Genomic DNA, 15,382 nt, shown 5'->3' with positions numbered 1-15,382 from the left:
CCTAGAGGAGGTGCGGAGAGGGCTCTAACATGACCTCAGTGACATGGGAACCCCACGTGCACTCTGCAATCAGCTGATATCCCACTGGTTTTGTGTGAACTTTCCGGTGCTCAGGAATCATTAACAAATTGCATAGCCTCTCCTCAGGGAGACTCTCAAAGGAACAAAGATGCTCCATAAATTAGCAGGTTATGTTAGGATCACATGGAGAGCCTGGAAACAATCCTCCTTGGAGGTGAGTAGCTGACCTATTTCTGTGACTTCCCGAGTCCCAGTGACTCTTCATTGACGCAGCCACAGCTTTCGCAGTGTGCTTTGATAACCACAGTTTCTGGGCTAGTCCAGTATTTCTGACACCTGTGTTATACTTCTTGGTAAATGTTAGGTGTTTATACGCAAATGGTTATTTGATATGTTGTAAACAGTAAAAAGAGAAACCAAAAATGAACTTCTGATAGTATTTAACAAATTAGGCAGATAGTATTTAAGAAATTTCAACCTCAGGTTTCTAAGATTTTTATTTTCTTTCATTCAGATGCTCAATCAAGATGTCAAATATGATTTTATCATTTGTAATTAATCATATTTTTCCATAAAGTTTTCCAGTTGCCTCTTAATTAAAAGAACTATAACAATATTTTTATTATACTTGCATTTTCTGTTTCAAACAGGCCATGCATATCACAGACTCACTGATGTCATGAAACCATCAATGTCATTCACAAGGTGCCACTTTTAGTTGTAGTGAAGCCAAAGCAAGATAATGAAGCACCTATGTTTCTACAGAGAATCTCCATCACACCATAACATCTGATTTTTTGAAATAACATCAAATCAATCATGGAATGAAGAAATGCCTGTCTAATGAATCAGTCCTTTCAAAAATGCAAAGCAGGAAAATATATTTTGCTTACTATCAAGGTGTCTTTTCCACTTATTTATTTGGGGGCTTCTTATACCAATATGTCCCACTCCTTTTTGAGGAACACATGAATGTGTATAAATGCACATTTTCATCTCTCATTTTACAATAATTGTCAATTATTTTTGAGTTGAAACCTATATTTGCTAGCCTGTAGGAGGCCAACATGGTTCACAAATGATTGGACCTCTTTAACTCTTTACACTGCCTAATTTTATAAAACAGGTGCTTGGGGAAGAAAAAAAAAAAAAAAAAAAAACACTTTACAACATCAGAACAAGCCATTAAATAAAATAATTTAAATGTAAATAAAATTAAATAAAAAGTAACCCTGTGAAAACTCTCAACATTTTTAGAGAAACAACTAATATATTTTTTTCCTTAAAAATAGGAACACTAGCATTTATTAGCATGGATTTAAAAAAGCAACCCTGTCTTTAAACGCTCAATTTTTAGTTGGAAATGGTTGATACTGATTTTCATAGTCACTAAAGTATGTGTCTGAAGGCATTGTCACTGGAAAATTAATTCAGAGTTCCTCTATAGGCCAAGATGTGACCCTAGTGAACAGGAAAGGACATCAGAGAGCCACTGTTTCGTAAGCCTTAATTGATGTGACATAATGAGAGCTGGCTGTTTACTTTCATAAATTTCTCACTGAATTAGAACAAGATGTATTCCATACTTGTATAATTGTGTCAAAATACATTCTTCTGTTATGTATAACTATAAAGAACTCATAAAATTTTCTATAAAAATATATATAAAAATATTTCAGTGTAATCAATCCAAGGATGCCCTGGCTTTTGTAATGCAACAGCATTAAGTCACATTTTATTAGATGGAATGAATAAATTAATGAGGCAAAGTAAATTTATTTTATTTTAAATTAGTCAAAGACATATTTGAATAGTAATGATAACCAGTAATTTTTAAATGCTGAAATCCAATATACGCAAATTATATTTACAATGAACTGATCATAAAGTGTGCTACCAAGTTTGATAGCATGAAAGTAAATGTAAGCAGTAGCCTCAATTTGAATGGATATTTTAAATTTTAGTAAAATATGCATTAGCTCTAGGTCAATATTTTAACCATTTTAAAGTTTACGGTTCATTGCCAAAGCATTGCGCTGTTGGGTTTGATTTTCTGTTACTCAACTGAGGACTTTTCAATGATATTAATAAGGGATAAGCATTTGTAACTCTCCTGCTTTACGATGGCTCTGTCAGTCATTGTTCAATATCAAGGTGGTGAAGTCTTCAGAGATGAGGAAAGCTGTGTGCAATTCTTTTTTATGATCTGGAAGCATTGTAGAAAAATGGGTTTTAGTTATCTTCTAAATGTTTTACCGAATTCATTCCAGTTACATTTTTCATGTTTCTATATAACTTGTGTTGTCCATAAACTGGAAGTCATATCTAAAGTGCTGATTATATTCAGGATAAACACATTTACTAAGACTACTTCACAAGGTTCAGTGCAATTCACACCTCACCCCATCCGGTTGTTCATTGTTAGTGATGCTAAATTAATTCTCAGATGACATGCTAGGAATAGATCTCCTTACAGATATGGTGACTGTTTTCTAATTAATAGGTCACAGATACACACACACACACACACACACACACACACACACACACTCACACAATAAGTTTCAGCAGGCACAGAAAGACAAATATAACTTTCATTTGTGGATCTCATATAAGCAGAGAACAGTTGTCACGAGAAGCTAGGAAGATAGGAGGAACTGGTTCTGGCATTCTGTAGCATTGTAGGGTAACTGTAGTAGACAACAACTTAATGTGTATTTCAAAATAACTAGAGAGTCTGAAGATTCCCACACATGAGAAAGGAAAAATGTTTGAACAGAGGAAAATGCTGATTACTATGAATCGATCACTACACATTTTGTACATTTCTCAAAATATCATATTGTGCCACATAAATATGTTAAAATATGTATCAACTCGAGGCACTTGCCTAACACGTGTGAGGTACTGGGTTTGATTCTCAGCACCATGTATAAAGAAATGAATAAAATAAAAGTCTATCAACATCTAAAAATACATTTAAAATATGCACCAATCAAAACACCAAAAATAAATAATAGGAGAAATAGGAGGTAGGCAGAGTATGAATATCATTTTCTAAATAAAATGTCCCCCTTGATAATAAAATTAATTCAGTGAATTTTATGCTATTTTCCCAGTTATGTTTTGACCTTAGTTTATATTATACTAACGATGAACAATGCTGTGGTATTTTAGGGAATGGTGTGCAATTGTTTTCTCTGGATGGCCATGTTCTCAATTAACTTTTTTTTTCCATTTTCTCAATGTTCAAGATTGTGTAAAAGTCCGTAAGTAGGGAATATGGAATGATCGTATGATTTTTGTGTGTATATGTGTGTGTGTATGTTTGTATACACATATGCAGAGTACCTATGCATAAGGCATAAACATGTATATAATACAGCTGTCATATGTAAATACATAAAGTACATGTAAACATCATCATATCTCATGGGAATCAATTATTTTATATTTGTCCCCAGTATAGGTGCCCAGAGTGGCCTCAATGGACAAACACAACCTAATATTGCTGAATGAATTCATCCTAATGGGAATCACAGACCTCCCTGAACTGCAGGTGCCGTTATTGGTGCTTTTCCTCATTATATACATGATCTCAGTGGTTGGTAACTTGGGCTTGATTTTCCTCACCAAAATAGATGCCCAGCTGCACACACCCATGCACTTCTTCCTCAGACACTTGTCTTTCACAGATTTTGGTTATTCAACAGCCGTGGGACCCAAAATGTTAGTAAATCTTGTTGCCGAGCGACCCACCATCTCCTACTCTTGGTGTGCTACCCAACTCACCTTCTTCAGCGTGTTCATCAGTAGTGAAGTTTTTATCCTGTCAGCAATGGCCTGTGACCGCTACGTGGCCATCTGTGAGCCCTTGCTCTACACAGTTATCATGTCACAGGCATTGTGTCATGTGCTGGTGGCAATACCTTATCTCTACAGTGTCTTTTTATCTTTGCTGACTGTCATAAAAATTTTTGTTTCTTCATTTTGTGGACATAAAGTCATCAAGCATTTTTACTGTGATAGTCTGCCTTTGATATCATTGCTGTGCTCAGACACACATGAAATTAGACTAATAATTCTAATATTTTCAACTTTCAATTTGGTTTCATCTCTCCTGATAGTCCTTGTCTCCTACGTTCTGATCCTTGCCACCATCCTCAGGATGAACTCTGCAGAAGGCAGGTACAAGGCCTTCTTCACGTGTGGGTCTCACCTGACAGTGATAGTGGTGTTCTATGGGACTCTCTTCTTTATGTATGTGCAGCCTAAGTCTGGCCATTCCTTTGACACTGATAAAATGGCTTCTGTATTTTACACTCTTGTGATACCCATGCTGAATCCCATGATCTACAGCTTCAGGAATAAAGAAGTAAAAAATGCCCTAGATAGAACCTGGAAAATGTGTGCACATATTCTCTTTAAAACTTAATATTATAGGATATGGTGACAATAAATTATATAATAGCCAATGTACACTGTAACTTGCATTGCTTTAACCTTGTACTGCTGCCTCTATGGGACAGTAAGAATCAATGTGCAGTTGTCACAGAACAAAGAAGCATTAATAATAATTTTCAAACCAAAAGTTTTCTGTAGTAAATGACTAATTGTGGCTTATACTTCAGCTATTAATTTGTATTTATTTTAAAATCTAACTTAGATGCCGTTCCCAGAAATTCTCAAGATAGCCTAAATTCTCCTCCTCTCTTTGGGTACATTTTATTTTAAAGTCAAAGACTTTCTTTGTTCACTATTTGTAGGTTGATCTACTACAAACCAAATACCTTATACACAAAGATTGATGTGTTCAGGAAGCATGCATTACTAACTCGCTTTATAAAGCTTAGAGGTAATTTAATGGGAAGTGACTGATACAGTGTTTTAGATGGTGCTGAACAAAATGAAAATAGAATTGAGAACTAGCAGGATGACACTGTTTGTTAGGGAAGCCGGTTGATCAGTTGACTTTCAAAGGCAGAGTTGAGTGAGTGGGATGTATTCATAGCCAAGGGCAGACTGCTGCAGGGTGAGAGCTCTATTAAGGCAGAATTCTTAACACTGAGATGATTGTTTCATTCAGGAACATCAGCAAAAAGGTGGCTGGAGTATATAATATGATTAAGAAAAGGGAAACAATGATAGATATATGATGTAGAACTGACCAAGTGATACCATCTAGGCTATTGTAAAATTCGTCCTTTATTCTGGTGGATGCAATCTACCTTTGGATAATGGATAGCTGGACTACTGTTAAATAACAGACCAGGGAATACTGAGGACGGAAAATAGAAAATCCTGTTGGAATTTATTTATAACAGTTTCAGAAGTGGATACAGTCTTAGGCCAAGTTTGGAACAGGAATGAAAAGGGATGAGAATCTTGACCTTAAAAAAAAACAAAAAACAAAAAAAAAACTCAGTAACATTTGCACACCTTGATGTGGGTGTGAGAGTATTGGCAAAGAAGACTATTTTTAAAAGAATATTTTTATGGTGCACCTTGATATATGTTGAGTATTTCTTTCTGCTACCAATCAATACTGAGAAATGGAAACTTAGTTTAGCCTCCCAACAAAACAAGAAAAACAAAGACAAAGCAGAACGAAACAAATGAACAACATATATCGTACATTTATTTTTAAAAGCTGACACCAGTCAATTAAAGGCAGTTTCTTCAAATGGTAAAAAACAAATGAAATGAGTACTGTTATTTCTTGGCTTAAGAATGTCTGAGGGATGCCTAGAAAAATATTGAGCTGAAGATACAAAGTGGAGAGCCTGTTAAGAACAAGCCAGTTATAGTTCACAAAATAATAATAATAATAATAATAATAATACATAATGCATCAGAGAGAGAGGGAAAGGGCATGCCATTTTGGGATAATCATCTTCAATTACTCATCAGGTGACTGATTATCACATGCATATGGCAACCACCCAAGATTGAAGAGAACTAATCTAAACATTGAAGAGAGCAGTGTCCACCTCATAGGCAATATGAAAGGGGGAGTTACATATAGCACTCAAAAAGATTTACTCCGTTAGAGCAGTGTACTTTGCCCTAGACCCTAGAATAATCACTGCTCTAGACTCATTTAAGAAATCATGAAAGCAATATCCAAAAGGATTAACTTGTTTCCAACTGACTGTATCCCTGAACAAAGCTCAATTATATTTATAAAATATAGAATTATTCAACATACACAATTAATAACCACAAAGTGTTGGACATATTTTATTATTTTCAAGCATATGAAGAAACTGGAAAATATAAAGCATGCTGAGCCAAATAATGAAACAGAACTGACCAAGGGAGCTTGGGATGCAGCTCAATATACAGCACTTCCCTAGCTTGTATGAAGACCTCACCTAACACACACACACACACACACACACACACACACACACACACACACACATTTTCTCACTAGACCATGTGAGAAACATTTGATAGAGCCAAGATAGAGATTTCATTAGAGGTAAAACACAAAATGTTTCACCTGATGCCATGTTTTGGAGATATTCACAAGTTTTCAATAACATTTGCAAATTTTAACTTTAATTTGATGTCAAAACCATAGCAAAATACTATTGTTCATTTTAAACTCTGTGATTTCCACCATTGAGTAGTGCCTTAGTAGAAATAAGTCCTTTCCTTTTCTATTATATTAATATGTTCATGTTATCATGAAGGTGATGAGCTAAATGCTCATAAGCAAACTTGAAAAATCATCATGGTACTACTTAAAACTGTTTAAGTTTCATTTGAATAATTTTATCTCTAACTGAGAGATAATGAAACATAGAGTCCAAACTGAGACCAAATGAAACATAACTAGGGTGTTTTATTTTACTTTATTTTTTTAAGGTCAGGTTTATAAACCTGAAGGGATTCATTTGGATATCCTTCCCAATAGTTATCAATTACTCTAGGATTTTTTTTGTGAGACTTTTAAAATATTATCGCATTTAACGATTATTTAAGTAGATATGTGGATCTGCTTCTATCTTCACATCTTGAATAGTATAGAGGGAGTGTCTATCTCTCATTCAGCTGTGAAACACAACTGGGAGGAGTCTTTTAAGTATTCAATTATATTTTAATGGGAAATACTCAGAATATTCTGAAATTTGCATAGTGATGTGACAAAAAGGAAATAGAATATTTTAGAGTGTAATTTTAAAAATAGCAGTGATCAGTAATCATAGGAGATAATAATATATGGAAAAGTAGTTTCTTTCATTTCATTGAAGTCCACAATCAGTAAGAAATAGCACTTTGTGCAATCTACTATTTTTTTTTTTTTTTACTTTTCTTGCTTGCAAAACAAAAACAAAGAAAAGCAAGCAAAACTTAGATTTATATGTTATTTGGTTGTACATACTGCAGATATTTCTCTAATAATATAATCTGACACAAATTCCCAATTTATTTATTTATTTATTTGTTTATTTATTTATTTATTTTTCACAGGGGGAGGTGTTGTTGCTGGTGATCAAATCAGGGCCACATGCAGGCTAGGCACTCTCCCACTGGGCCTTGTCCCCAGCCCCCCTGATTTCTGATATAGGAAAGGTGTATTCATTAAGGATGGATAGGATAGCAAGAGGTCTTGGGCAATATTTTAATTGATTTAGTTCAAGTAACATTTAATGAGCTCTATATTTAAGGTGATAAATTTGTGAATTATTTTTGCTTATAGTTAACTACAAGATTTCTGTTACTGCAACTTTCATTATGTAAGTATAATTTCTATTTCTTTCTCTACCTTCTTTTGTCTCTTTGGAATTCTTTATACATTGACTCATTTTATTTCCATTTCTTCCTCTCAAAAATTATATATATATGTGTGTGTGTGTGTGTGTGTGTGTGTGTGTGTGTGTATGCATACCTATATACATACATATATACATATAAGCACATACATATGTATATGGACAAGTATTTACACATGTATTTGTATAGATATATTTATATGTGCCTATTGATATGTGTGAATGAATAATAAGTTCTAGGTAACTTATGTTACTTGCCCAATTATTAATCGGTATATAAATAAAATATAGCATCAATGCTATCTGCATACTCATATATATTCTGACATGTTTTTCCATATAAAGTCAAATAATCCACACTGTGATGTCTTCTTATTAAGACACCTATGTGATATCTATCAAGCATATTGAAGCTAAAAAACTTGTGGGCCTAAAGGTTTTCACAGGCCTGTCTTGGAGGAGAGGTTTCTATACATTTTTGCAATACATGTTTGATAATATTTTATATCATCAAATTGAATATCTCATATTATCATAGATAATGCATAAATGTCACTGAGATAGAAATTATATAATTGACAAATACAGAACAATAAATAGTTTACCTTTACGCATATCCATAATGAACTAATTTGAAAAGCAATTAACAAGCCAAAAAAGAATTACTAATTGCACTTTAAATTATTTGAAGAAATTTAATCAAATTTATAGTCAATAACTAAATTGCCACAGATTGTTTTTGTCCCAATATTTATTGAAATATGTGTATTTGATGTATTAAGCATGGAGTAAAAGGAATCATTACACCAAAAAAATAGTGAGATGATAATATAATAAACTCAAAATCTAATTTTGTGTCAACTTTTAAAATATATACATATATCTCCATTTCATCTAACTATTCTTCTACCTATCTGTATAAGTGGGGTTTCTCAACAGTAGTCCTAATGATGTTTTGGGCTACATATTGGATATATTAAAATGTTTAACAGTTCAACTGCCCTCTAACCTTTGGGTACCAATTGCAGACCACTACAGAGGTGGAACAAGGAATATGCCTAGAATATATTCCTAGATATTGGAAATAAAATCAGAAACAGAACCACCAATCTGTCTGTGTGTATCTATAGTACCATGTAGATACATTTTTAATTATTTTCAAATATCATAAATTGGGGAGTTAGGGTGTGAATTATTTACACAAGCTTACATACCAAAAATCTCCCAAGTCATAATTCAGAGAAGTTATTGACTGTGCTGATGTCTGTATCCAAATAGGTTCTGGATAATCTTTGATGGAAAAGGAAAATCTCGCGGTGGTGAGTGAATTCATTCTGAAGGGTATAACATTGCTCTCTGAGCTGCAGGCTCCACTGTTTGGGCTCTTCCTCATCATCTTTGTGGTCACTGTGCTGGGCAACTTGGGCATGATCATCCTCATCAAGGTGGACCACGGCCTACAAACACCCATGTACTTTTTTCTTAGACACTTGTCTGTTACAGATCTTGGTTATTCTACAGTTGTGGGCCCCAAAATGTTAGTAAATTTTGATGTGGATAAGAATACAACATCCTATTTTTTGTGTGCCATGCAGCTAACTTTCTTTCTTGTGTTCATTTGTAAACTTTTTATTCTGTCTGCGTTGGCCTATGATCGCTACGTGGCCACCTGCAACCCTCTGCTCTACACAGTCATCATGTCTCAAAGACTATGTCAAGTGTTGGTTGCAATTCCTTACCTCTACAGTATATTTGTTTCTCTTCTAATCACCATAAAAATTTTTAATTTACCCTTTTGTGGCAACAAGATTATAAGTCATTTCTGTGACAGTCTCCCTTGTTATCTTTGCTGTGCTCAAATACACATGAAATTGAGTTAATCATTTTGATTTCAGCAGGGTTTAATCTGGTTTCATGTCTTGTGATACTCCTGTTCTCTTACCTACTCATCATTGTAGCCATTTTCAGGATGAACTCTGCTGAAGGATGGCACAAAGCTTTCTCCACCTGTGGATCCCACCTGACTGTGGTCACTGTGTTCTATGGGACTTTGATATTTATGTATGTGCAGCCCAAGTCCAGTCACTCCTTGGACACTGATAAAGTGGCTTCCATATTTTACACTCTGATCATCCGCATGTTGAATCCCTTAATCTACAGCTTGAGGAACAAAGATGTAAAGTGTGCCCTAGAAAGGATGTGGAAAAATTTATGTAATATTGTTTCTTAATATTCTCAATATGATTCTTATCAATTTGATTATGGACATAAAATTTTAGTCTGTGTGCATCCAGAGTCATTGGCAAGAACAAATGCATTCAACCATGTATCCATGTGTGGTCATATATTCTAGATTCTTTTACCTACTCTAAAATGATTGCTTTTAAAAAACAGCAGTAAAAGGACTGAGGATATACCTCAGTGGTAGAGCATTCTCCTATCATGCATGAAGTCCTGATTCAATCCCCAGTACTTCAAAAATGAATGAATGAATGAATGAATGGATGAATGAATAAAATGGTAACATATATTTACCTTCCCTGAAAGAGGTCAATGAATGCATAATATATATAATATGTCAGTATGTAAGTCAACATTATAGCACAATGGAATGTTCCTTGTGAAGAAAGCAAGCAAGGGAAGTGAGCAGGCTGAGTGGGCATACTGGACAGTAGGAGGTGCAGAGAGAAGTGGCAAGAGTTTCTGTGCATTTCTTACCCATCTTAATAAAATCCAGGGTTGCAATTCTACCTGTGTTGTATGTGTTGGTATACATATAACTCCTTTCTCTTTGTTTCAGTCTTTGCCAGTTTTACTGGGGTATTTTGGAATTGCACTTGATGCAAGATGTTTACCTGTTGTGAAGAGTTCAAGTATTCATAGGAATTTGCTCAAATGCAACTATTCTGGATGTTGCAATTCCATTCTGTAATTGAAGTTCTCATTTCCACATATAAATCTATTCACTGGATACATTTTGTTTACCAGTAATCTGTGTGTCCTCATAGGCACCTGAATTTGTTTCAATCAGTCCACTTGGTTGGCATCAGTGGATGTACCATTAAGGAAATATTTTTCAGCCATTCATAGAAGCCCTTGGGTTGTCACTTTTTTCTAAAGTGATTGTTTCTCATTGATTTATGACTGTTTGTTTCATGGATTGTAATAATTTCTTATTTTTGTAAAGCAAAAGTAATTATCATTGTTTTAATGTAAAGTTCCAGTTTTTATCAGATTTTGAATTGAAAAGATGATTACATGATATTGTATTGTTTCCCTTTCATTGGGTTGCTATTTCTCTATGGGGAGCAGTATCCTTCATGCACTACATTTTCATGCGCATTCACAATTTTTCTGCATCATTTGATCATTTCACTTGTAAGAAGCTCAAGAAAATAATCCCATACATAGATGGCACTGGAGGATATTTCCAATAAAAGTAAGGTTATGTACATAAGAGAGGATAAAGATTTTTCCATCCAGAGTTGCTCCATACCATTGTCCATGTTTCCCCAGAGACGTTTCTCCTGATTTCATTTTGTGTAATAGTTCTAGGACTTTATTGAATTTATCAGTTTGAATATTTGTTTACATCTCCATAATGAAATAAAAGTTTTGTGTAGCCAATAAAATTCAATAAAATATTCCTTTGGAATAACATTTACAGGTGTGTAGTACCTGGTTATGTGAGCATAATATTTTGAAATGGTTGATGCAGTTAAAATTAATTTCCAAAGTGGAGGTCAATACAATCATGTAATAGTAATGAATCATGTCTTAATTAATTTAGCCTTCACATTAGCTTCACATTAGTAGATATGTCCTAATAAAAGTTCTATTTTTCATGAGGTTAAAATAGAGACTGAGAGTAGGGTGAGAAAATTGCCAGAGTTCACCAAGCTATTAGGGATTAAAACCAGCTTTCAAGGTCATTTTATCTCTCTCCACCTTATATTCTCTTAACCATCACTCGGCACTGTCTCTTAATTTGCTTCACTGTTGTCACTTGGAGATAACAGAAACTAAGATCTGACTTTTTCGGTGTCAGGTCAGGAGGAGAAAAGGCAAAAGGGTGAGTAATGAGTACCACTGGTGACTACAGTATATCATATAATCATTCCCATTTAGTTCAAAGTCTATGATTTAGCCAAATATGAAACAAACAATAAAAATAACAGCACAATAATAAAAACCACACCAATAGAAAAAGATACAGTACAACATACATACAATTATTGGTGCGATATGTACATTGTATTAGGCATTGCAAGTAATCCAGGATGATTTAAATATACAAGAGGATATGCAAAGCTTATACAATCATATAGGTTGGTGACAAGTTATCAATATTTTTTGTTTACTTGAATTAAAAGTTTGTGTCCTTACCATATGCACACATACTCAAAAAAATTAAAATAGTACACATAGTCACAATCATTAGAAGTCACTCATTCTATTCTATACAGAAAATAATGATATTCAAAAACTTTCAATAAAAGATTTATTATCTGTGTAAGCAATATAGGACAAAACAGTAGACCATTAGTCACTCTGGGTATTGATTGACCATTGGTGTAGTTAATTTGATATTCCTTGAGTTGGATGTAAGAAAGTGGAGCCCACTATTACATATTATTTTTATAAATATAAATAAATAAAAATAAATTTTAGAAAGTTGGACAAAGGAACTGAACAAGCATAAATCATATTGGCATAAATGGTCAATAATATGTGAAAAATACTCAGCATCAGTAATTACTATGAAATGCAATGAGAGAGTACCTCATACCTATCAGAATGGCTATTCCCAAGAAATGAAAGGTAACAAATGTTATAAGGACTTGGACAATACAAAATTCATATATTGTTGGTAGAAATGTAAATTATTACAACCATTATCAAAATGGTGAGGAGGTTCCTCCAAAAATCAGTGATAGAAATATCATATGACCCAGTAACCCACTTCATATATATCCAAAGAACTGGAATCAATATGTGAAAGTGACATTCTACTCCTGTGGTGACTGCTGCTTTATTCACGATAGTCAAACAATGGAAACCACTGTGTTTATCAGTACACAAATGAATAAAGAAAATGTGGTATATAAACATGAGGGAATACTACATAGCTCTAAAAGCAGGAATTCCTGTCATTTGGGGCAATATGAATACATCTGAAGGATAATATGCTAACTGAAATAAGCCAGGCACAAGAAGACAAATAACACATGATCTTACTTAAACTTGTCATCTAAAGAAGTTGAACTTGAACTCACAGAAGTACAGAGTAGAAGAATGGTCATCGTTTTTATCACATTGTTTCACCTTTCTGTACCCCATAAATATGCAATTATAATTTTTCAATAAAATAATAGTAATAAACATTTCATTAAAACACATGAAAATGAAGATTCATTTTAACAATACTGGAGAATGAATAAACACTTATATCAAAATATCCAGACATTAATTATAAAAATAAGAAATATGTTTTAAAATGTACATTATAAATCACTGGAAACACGTATTATCACACAGGAAAAAATGAGAAGGATACTCAAAATTATACTGAAATTTTGAAATCAGTGGTATGTATTTCCTAAGAAATTTTGTCAATGTCAGTAACTAGATTCTTGGGTTTTCCCCAATTACTTTGGAAAATAACAGGAAACTGGAAAAAAAGATATAACATTTGTTCACAGATACCTGACACTTTGTGCATGGGACAATGATCTGTGAGAGAAAGGGTACTTAACTGGTTCCTGACATGGGTTAGTGACAGGACATAAAGAGACATCGACGATTGTATTTGGATGAGGACACAAAGTCAGAACCAGCCAGACTGAAGTGCCTGGAGCTGAGAATGGAGTGGGGTCAGAAAAGGGAGTAGGAAATCAGTACTGAGTCTCTTTGAGATTTTGGATGACCACTAAAATACACATTATAGTGTAATTTCATAAAGCAAATTTTGGAAGAATTATCAGGAAGAGAGAAATTTCCAGAATCTTTGTGATGAAAATTACCAGGTCACATAGGATTAGAATGTATTAACATTCTGGCAACTGGTAGTGATGCAGTTTAATAGTAACTTAGGACATTCCCGAGACTGCTGCAGACTGAGGAATTCACCCAGAGGAAAGCAGTCACTAAACCCTATGTTAACAGAGTTTAGCATTAATCCTCGAAGTATGTATAAACTGACATGCTAATAAATAAACTGCCTGCCAAAAGAAAACTCTACATCTTCTAAAGTAAGATTTGACACTAAGGTAATGAATGACTTCCGTTTTACAATTTATATTTTGAGGGAACGTATCGCTCAAGACCATTAGATAGAAATTTCACACGGCACCCATATCTTGTAAAGAACCAAAAGGCAAAGTGTGTGACAATCACAGCCACAGGAAAATTAAGAATGAATTCCAGACAGGATACAGAAAGAAAAAAGTAATATATATTATTATATAAGTTCTGTCCAATTCCATGCCCCTGAACCATGTATCACATAGGAGGAAAGTACTAGAAGCCTAGAATAGAAGAAAATATCAAGTGATATTTGCATTTACAATCATAGTTATTATTTATTTATCTTGCAGTACTGGGGACTAAACAGTTCTTTGTGCATGTAAGGCAACTTCTCTGCCACTGAGCTACTTAAGGAGAGTTTGCAATCTCAGGCACACCATGTTAATTTCCTTCTCAAATAAAAATTATAAAATGATCAAATAAAATTGACACTCTTAAAGAGGATAATTAAAAATACCCAACGTTGGGAGAAGTTCTAGTTCTTGGCTGGCAGCAGTGAACATCTCAAGTGTGTAAACTTGCAGGGAGGAGCCTTTTGCTTCTCCTACCTAGGAAAGTAAACAACTGCCCCAAGTTGACTCAGTGTTACCAAGGGAACCTGTATAGGAACCTGGTGGTCTGATTCCGCGTGGCACACCATGATTGGGTAAGAAACCTACAATATGTATAGCTGTTCCTGCAATAAAGGAGTTTGCAGGCTGCTCACCACAAGCCTGCTTCCACCCAACTCCCAGAGTCCGGGTCGTGACTCGGCACCCTTACCAGCATCTGAGCTAGCCTGGCACAGTAGACAAACTACAACCCACATCTCAATAGCATATCGTATGTCCAGTATAACATTAAAAAATTTTTGATATATAAACATACAGGAAAATTAGAACAAGGTTTTCTGTGCAAACAAAAGCTGGCTCTACATTCTCTTCCTCCTTTCTAGCAGTGTTCAGTGACCCTAGACCCTTAGCTGAGGCTATGTGAGCTTTCTGGGCCCTGTAGTCCATTTATGCCCTGCATCAAAATCTATTTTGCACATGTGAAAGTTTGGGGTGGTGGAGAACTTTCTGCCACCTCTAGTGGAAACAAACTTCTCTTTTACATCCCTGAGAGATCTGTGTCAAAGAAACAAAAATGAAAGTTGAAACAAAAATGAAAGTCAATACAATACGACTTCTAGAAGAAAATCTGAAAAAAAAAAAACTAGTTTTAATTACAGTGCATGTAAAAATTTAAAGAGAAAAAAAATAACAACATTCAATGGGCAAAAGTTCAGTAATTTC

At 34.3% G+C, this 15,382-nt stretch overlaps 1 protein-coding gene and 1 pseudogene across 2 annotated transcripts in view; both read left to right on the top strand.

Annotated features, from left to right (window-relative positions):
- Positions 1 to 3,508: 3,508 nt before the first annotated feature.
- Positions 3,509 to 15,382, top strand: part of LOC306639755 (olfactory receptor 8K3) — a gene marked incomplete at both ends in the record, with an annotated part of 78,550 nt that continues 66,676 nt past the window's right edge. Inside the window, one exon of the mRNA XM_079103509.1 lies at positions 3,509 to 3,580. Coding sequence (XP_078959635.1) covers positions 3,509 to 3,580 — 72 coding nt within the window. The remainder of the gene's footprint in view (positions 3,581 to 15,382) is intronic.
- On the top strand, positions 9,098 to 10,032 carry LOC306639002 (olfactory receptor 8K3-like; annotated as a pseudogene). The gene has a single exon. The product of its transcript is annotated as an olfactory receptor 8K3-like (transcript).

This window comes from Sciurus vulgaris (genome assembly GCF_902686455.1).
Source record: "Sciurus vulgaris genome assembly, chromosome: 11".
Classification (NCBI taxonomy): Eukaryota; Metazoa; Chordata; class Mammalia; order Rodentia; family Sciuridae; genus Sciurus; species Sciurus vulgaris.
This window is presented reverse-complemented; position numbering and strand designations above follow the sequence as displayed.